A 7500-nucleotide genomic window follows, 5' to 3' on the forward strand; every position below is an offset into this window, starting at 1 on the left:
TCTTCTTGAAGAGCAATCATCAGGCAACTGCCTAATAAGTGTACAAAGCTTAAAGTGGAACAAGAAGTATGAAACACAGATTAACAAATAACTGTATTCGAATTCCTAAAGATAGCCTTTGTTGATATGACTTCAAAACACTTGCATTAATTTTACCTTTCATACCTACAAAGCAAGTCTTAAAGATCTCTTGTAACAAACAACAAAACAATCTGAATAATCATGTAAAGAATAAAATGTATGGCTCTGGTTACTTATCAGCATAAAGGAATCCAGTGAATGTCAAGACCTCTTCGCAAACACACCTGGTTCCTGAAAATGAGCTTGACTACAGTTTACAGTACATGAGGGCAATGTAACCCTTATTTCTTTCCCTTAATAATTAAGTCCCCCAGCACCACCTTACTAACTGTCTGTATGCAACATGTCCATTCTTTTTAAGTCAGGTTCCTCATAGGAGTATTTTCATGAGACCGGGACGAACTCAGACGGGTATGAACTTGTGCTAGTATGAAATTTTTGCAGCCGTTTACATCAGTGAACTTGTGACGAAATGCGTAGTGCCTGGTTTCGGGACGAAATAATATCTTTTGTCTAATAAATATATCGCTGACCCGAAAGCGTGTATAAAATTTCTGGACCCGGTCTGTGATTTGTTTTTATTTACATGAGACCGGTACAAGCATTTCTCCTCTCGGTACAACAACCGAGACGAAGTCAGACCGGTCTGAGAAGTTCATTATCGGGTCGGTCTCATGTAAACGCAAAAGAATAAATGTATGGAGGACGATACGAACCCATGCCGGTCTGAGTTCGTCCTGGTCTCATGTAAATACCCCCATAGACATCTCTGCTGTATTGCTGTTTACAATGCAACCAAGCAGTTTGTAACACCCAAACATTCAAACTGACTGCCGCGGCGCAGAAACCGGGATAATCCACCATACAGTTAGTGGGATCATCAAGTTACTCCACTTCAGCAGCCTCTAAAGTTTTGCATTTTACCACGTCTTTTTCTTGGCAACAGAGGTTCTCCTCCTGTCTACTGAAACATCTGCTGGCAGGTGCCACAACGGCACCTTTCGAGTCAGGCCACAATGATGTTTTAGCTAAAAAAACTAAGACACAAGCATCACCAATAATTCCAATTACGACAGCTGAAGTGCATTTCTTCTCAACTCTAAAGCGGCCAAAAAGGTTAGATATGCAGAGGCAAAGAAATTCGTAAACTAAATCGTATTTCGTTTCTGTCTAAAAAACTCAAATAGTCTCCGAGCTCGTGACAAGAAATACTAACTGATCTCGGTTCCGAATAGATAAATAATTTTGTCCACTACCCCTTGAAAACCTATTTGCAAAGAAAGAAACGAAATTGACACGTAAGAGGATCCTTCATTTACAACTTTAAATGAACAGCAACGCGGCTACATGTCCCGCGGCCTGACAACTCCACGTCCGGTAGTCTAAACATTTTTTCAATTTCGAGGAATTTCTCGATCTTCTCAAAAGCGTTGGGGCTTGCAGACGCTGTTTAGCATTTTTATTTTTCAGTCAGACCCGGAAAAATGTATACCGTGTTTTGGATCTCTTGACAACTTCCGGTGGCATCATACACACTCACAAGAATCTTCAACTAAGAATGGTCTCCGAGATAGAAGAAGCATGTTGAGGAGGTTTGTATGGAGTGTCGATCATGGAGTGCATTCGATCATGGAGTGCATTCTATAAGTTGCTGGACATGCAAACACGGCATACAAAAATTATAACGAACACTGCAACAGCTATCCGTCGAACACAAGCATATATAGTGAACTTTCTGGTGTACAAAAATTCTGAAAGGAGATATACAAAATAATCAGTAAGAGAAAGCACTTGAGAACAGAAAAACTGCACGAACAGGCCTCCACACTCATCATTCTTCGCTGTCGAGCTCACCGTGTCGCCGTGTGTCGCCGACGACGTTCTGGGTTTTCCACTCTTTCTGGCGTTTCTCTAGATCGTACTGGAGGCTCGAAACACCACGGATGCATTTCCAAAAAGGATTGTTTTAGATCGCCGGTGGCAGCGCTTCCTTTAGCTCCTTCGAAATCGGACGAATCGCTAAGTTACACTGTGACGTATAGCATCACGTGACGCAAATCGAATCGTTTGTGACAAGATTCTGAACAAGCGGTGATCTACAAGGTCTAAGGCTAAAATTCACTGGTAAAAAAGCTTCTGGGCACCATTTTTTTTACTTAAAAAACATCAGCGACACGTCTCTATTGTTTTCCCCAAAAAAGTATCTTTTGGGCGAGAGTTACCCTTTTAATTAAAGAACTATAAAACTATAATAGGGTCTCTGTCTCTCTCAGTAAATTAAGTTATCGTATCGATTCGTTACTTGTAGGCTACTGACTTTTGGTTTTGAGTCCATCCCCCTCCCCCTCCCATCCCCTTCATCAGACCTGCTTTTTCCGGCTAAAATGCATTCATCCGGCTTATTGATCGAAATCGGGCATGCGTGCCACTGATCGTTCAACCTTGCCGTCGATTCGGAAGCGAAAGTGGATATGAGATCCATTCCCTAGGTGTTGTTTTCCCCAACTGAATTTAAACCAACTCTTTTCTTTTTCATTTCAAAGAGTAAAAACGGCACAAGTTAGCATTTGCCAGTTAAAGGGAAGTTAATTAATAGCAAGTTAATAGCGGTTCCTCACTTCCGCTTGTCCAACTAAAAAAGATTTGAACAACCGTAAGGTAGCAATTACCATTAGCGACCTTAAGCACGCGTGTTTTTGAGACGCGGACGGTAACCGGAAGTGACCTGTTTTCCTTTTCAACTTGTCTTCACTCAACCACATTTATTTTGCTAAGTATCTTTTCTCCATTAGAGATGATTAGTATGAAAATCTAGGAGACACCACTGTCCTGGCACGCGAAATGTTCTCTTCCGGTTGCCGTCCACGTCTCAAAAACGCGCGTGCTTAAGCTCCCTAGTTACTTATTATGTCCTTGTTAGAAATTGAATGTTAACATGATTTTTAAGTTTCGGGTAGAGGGAAGAAGTCACTTCTAGAGATAAACATTGCCTTTTTCATGTTCAAATAGATGGTTTAAGCTTTCAAGTTTAGAGTGTAGAAGTTCATGAATACAAAAAAACTGGAGCAGGCTGAATGTAACGTATAAATTGTCAACCCGATTGACTTAAAATAAACACATTAAAATAATTACAGCCTCGATTGTGCACGGTACATTATATATTTAGAACTTACATCAGCCCTCTTACTTAGCAAAGAATTGATCCGGAACAAGTGAGCGTTTTTAGTTCTGTTTACTACACTTTTCTTGTTCTGTGAGAACACACTTAAAATTCTTTTTTACCTTCTTCCGCCTCAGGGACAAAAGTATGAAAGGGGTGAAGCTGACGTTATCCTTAGCTTCCTAGGTTAATATTAAATGATCGTCGATGCGTGTTTTCAAAAGTCTATATCTCTCTTGACCCAACAGGATATTTGTACTTCGTGGGAAAAACCCCCCAAAAGATCGAATCTCATTGGCAGGCAACCCAACATGTGACTCGGGATTATGCGAAAAAGAACTCACACAACTATATTCACGCAGTGTGCAACTGCGTTCTTTTGAAGATTGACTTGGGTCTGATGTTTATAGAAATGTGTCGCGTGAATCCGGTGAAGAAGCTCTATTCTGTGGAAACACTCTAACTATATATTTCATCCGGTCATTACAATCTCACTAAAATGATATACGCACTGCTCATTTTGCTTAGCATGGTTGGACTCCACTCGACAAACGTAAGTTTTCTGATTATTTCTAAACTTTCCTCTTTACTATACCGGCCCGGCGTCTATACTCACTTTCTGTTAATTCGACAGCTCCGCAGGCAGATACTACGTCCGCCAAAAAAGTGCAATTACAAAACATTTACAAGTGTGCTAGCAACACCAACAGTTATTAATATTAAATTTTCAATCTTGGTTAATGCAGTTCTCGTGCTCTGATTGGTTCATTCGATCTCGGTTATCAGCTTTAGTTTGACGTTACCTTCGTACGGGACTGCATTACTGACTTTGTCTTTGGAAAAGCGAAATTCGAATTTGCTTCATTAGAAGGGCATGACGCAATGTCGACCGCCATCTTCCTGCGTGATATTGCTTCCTTGCTTCATTTGATATGTCATGTAAATGAGCAAATGTCTGAAGGCCTTTAAATATAGAACAGAGTATAGTCTTTGTTCCTGAACCGTGGACTCTTTTAAGAGTCCCTGCCCATAATTATCAAACATAACTTGGCAAGGGTCGAAAACTCGATTTCGCTCATATTTTTATGGTAGATAGGCTAGGTTATGACAAAAACTACTGGATAATTTTTTCGGCAACATATACTTTTATTTCAAGAAAATGCAAATTACCAAATTCCGTTAAAATCGTCATTTGACGCACCATTTTATTTTAAAACAAGTTCAAAAGCCTCGTATGCAAAAACAAATTTTTCCGTCTTTAAAACACTCAAATAGCTTTGTGCAATGTGTAAATGTGTATTGGGTAGATTTGGGGGAATGTTGCGTCATTTTTTGGGTGCAAAATAATTAAATTTCGAAGACATGTATTTCTTTCACTTAAAAGCACTTCGTGAATACAATTAATTTTCACCATGTGCGAAACCTTCAAATGGATTAAGCTTCGGGTGGTCCAATTGTAGAAGGATGGTCTACAGATTCGCGTAAAAATTTCTTTGGGCAAATGATTGTGAACGACGCAAGAGCTTCTCAAAGTACGTAAAAAATGCAAATATTTCACCTTCCGTCGTCAACTGGCATTACACATATATTTAAGCACGCGCCAGATGTATGGACCTATCTTAAGTTGAAAGAGACACAGAGCTGATAATTTCGAAATGTTCTAACCTTATTTGCCGTAAGAGGCAGGTCCTAAGGCTGATTTAACGTGTTTCTCTCACCATTTGTCGCATTTTAAGCGGTCAATTGCAAGTTTTCTTCTGTGTACACAACGTTCGCTGCACACGTATGCAATGGTCGAATACCATAATCTGTGATCATCTTTCGGGGCATATGATCACCGCTGCATCTACCTAAGTCAACAACTGCTAAGTGATTTGCAGATAGTTGCTTGCTTTGTACGTAATAAACCTGCTAGACCAACATATTACATTTGACTGCGACCATTGCTCTCAGGCGTGTCGGCGCCCGCAGCACAATCATTACCTCGTCACGCAATGCTTTCCTTTTGGCGGGTACGTATACCGGTAGGGGTATATAATATTACAAAAATAAAAATTAAAAAAAACAAATATAAATATTTCTTTCCATATTCGCAGTTTGCTTTGCGTAGTTTGTATTGAGAACTCTTAGGATAAGTGAAACAATTTATTGCATGTTTATCCGTTTTTTTGTCGTTGTATAAATCTACTAGCGCGTAATTCTGTGAATTGCTACGCTACTCAGTATCTATTCTGTGATAGATAGTGAGTAGCGTAGTAGTGTACGCTTCCCGATAAGGCAATGATGTCCTTTGCATCAAAACTAGAACAGGGTGTTGCCACTGTTGATAATCCTGTAGAGGATACTGGTACAGCTAAGGTACCGGATTCCCGTTCATCGTTGTCAGTGGGCTGGGCTTTGAAATCCTCCAGTACTCAAAGAACCCGACTGAATGAAAACCAGAAGCAATAACTTACAGAAGTATTCAAAATCAGCGAACAGACTGTAAAGAAAGCTGATCCCTCCAATGTTTCCAAGTCAATGAGAAAAGTTACAAACGCAGATGGCTCTTCTAGATTTGATGCTTCGAGTTATTTAACTTCTCAGCAAGTTGCAAGTTTCTTCTCACGCCTTGCTTCAAAGAAAGTTGTCCAAGCTGCTGAATCTGGGGACGAAGAAGATGAACACGCCCAAGAGCTAGATAAAATTCATGAACAGAACATACAAGAATTGAGTAACGAAGTCATGGCAGAAATATTATTGCAGCATCCGATCATGTACGATACGCATAACATTTGTGAAATCGCAGCTTGCTCTAAACTCGCAAAGTTTTCTGTGCAGATCCTCCAAGACATATGTAATTTTTATTAGCTTGACATCTCAACAATCAACGTTAAACGAAAGAAGCCCTACATAGATCTTCTGACGAAATTAGTTGGTAGCTGCAGTTTTAACGAATCACTTTGAAACGCAATCTTCAACATAGAGAGCTGGGGCCAACAGACCTCATCCACTATGCAGGGGCAAGTTTTCCTTGAAGAGCCCCGATCATCACCGCAGGAATAGAGAATCTCCTTTGTGTTTAATACGTGAGGGACTTGCCTCAAAGACCCCAGAAAGAGCTGTCACTCAGGTCTGAACCATACTAATAAGTTTTGATTTCGAAGAAAACGAAGCAAATTATTTTCGCCCAAACTAGTGTTTAATTTTCCCATTGACTTCATTTGTCCAAACTAATAGGTTCGAAAGCGATAAGAACGAGTTGGACGTGGAATTGTGCATATGTGAAATAAATGTCCAGGTAATACCACTTCATTCACAAAGTAGTCCCACCACGCGCTAGTTCTTCCTGGTCTAGTCCAATATCTCATTTTTCTTTCTTATGGCTGTCCTTCATCAGTTCTTTATTGGTATGGCGGAATCTCACAAAACGCTTCAGGTAGTAATTTTGCGACATTTTGTTTCCGTGCGGAGATCGGGTGGCTTCGGACGCGGGAGAAAAACTGCGAACCGGGGTAGGGGTTTGTAAAGATTTGTCGTCCCAAAAAAGCACGTGTGACGAGTTCGATATATCAATATTCTGACATGGCTCCGAGGCTTTCGGGACAAACGTCTTTTTCTGGTGTTGTTTTCTTTGTGTCCAAGTCTCTTTCGGGAATTGAGAGACAAAAGAAACTTTAAAAAGTTACAATTTTGACCCGAAAGCCTTGGAGCATGTTAGAATATTGATATATCGAACTTGGCCTATTTGAGAAAACAAAAAAGTTTGCAAAAGCTCCGACTGTCCGCAAAAGTATTCGAAAACAAATTCTGCCAAGTTGTAAAAAAAAAAATAATAAAACGCTTTCGTTTTGTATTTGCATTGTTTGGTTTTGTTTGTCAAACTGTTTGGGAAAAAGTAATCAAAGAAATTTTGCACAGCGCGAAAAGACCAAGGAACGAGTTTAGCCCTAGAGTGTTACTCATTGTAGGTAGCGGGTCACTTAAGAGATGACAACAGGAGACAATTCAGGAGACAAAGTTAAACTAGTCATTCTTTTTATTCCTTTACTTTACTCTCTTCCTAATCAACAAGATTGTGTGCTCCAAGTGGTTACGTATCAGGATAGAAATTGCCCTACCCCTACCCCCTAAAATGGGACGACAGCATTGCGTGACGAACAAATAACGAAGCACTGCAAAGGAGCAATCGTTCAAATGTGATAGTATTTTGGTGTAGTGCAAAGTAAGCAACTATCCACAAATGACTTAACGTTGTTGAGTTAGATGCAGTGGTGATC

At 40.1% G+C, this 7500-nt stretch overlaps 1 protein-coding gene across 3 annotated transcripts in view; it reads left to right on the forward strand.

The window, feature by feature from the left end:
* LOC137971024 (uncharacterized) overlaps positions 1-7500 on the forward strand; it is a 169869-nt gene that overhangs the window by 141602 nt on the left and 20767 nt on the right. Inside the window, exon 1 of one of the 3 annotated variants that reach the window (XM_068817719.1) lies at positions 3571-3794. The exons of 1 other annotated variant lie outside the window; for it this stretch is intronic. In XM_068817719.1, coding sequence (XP_068673820.1) covers positions 3741-3794 — 54 coding nt within the window. In that variant the 5' untranslated portion in view covers positions 3571-3740. Of the gene's footprint in view, positions 1-3570; positions 3795-7500 lie in introns of those variants that run through there. One more of the 3 variants, XM_068817721.1, reaches the window with a different exon arrangement.

Source organism: Montipora foliosa, chromosome 9 (assembly GCF_036669935.1).
Source record: "Montipora foliosa isolate CH-2021 chromosome 9, ASM3666993v2, whole genome shotgun sequence".
NCBI classification, from domain to species: Eukaryota; Metazoa; Cnidaria; class Anthozoa; order Scleractinia; family Acroporidae; genus Montipora; species Montipora foliosa.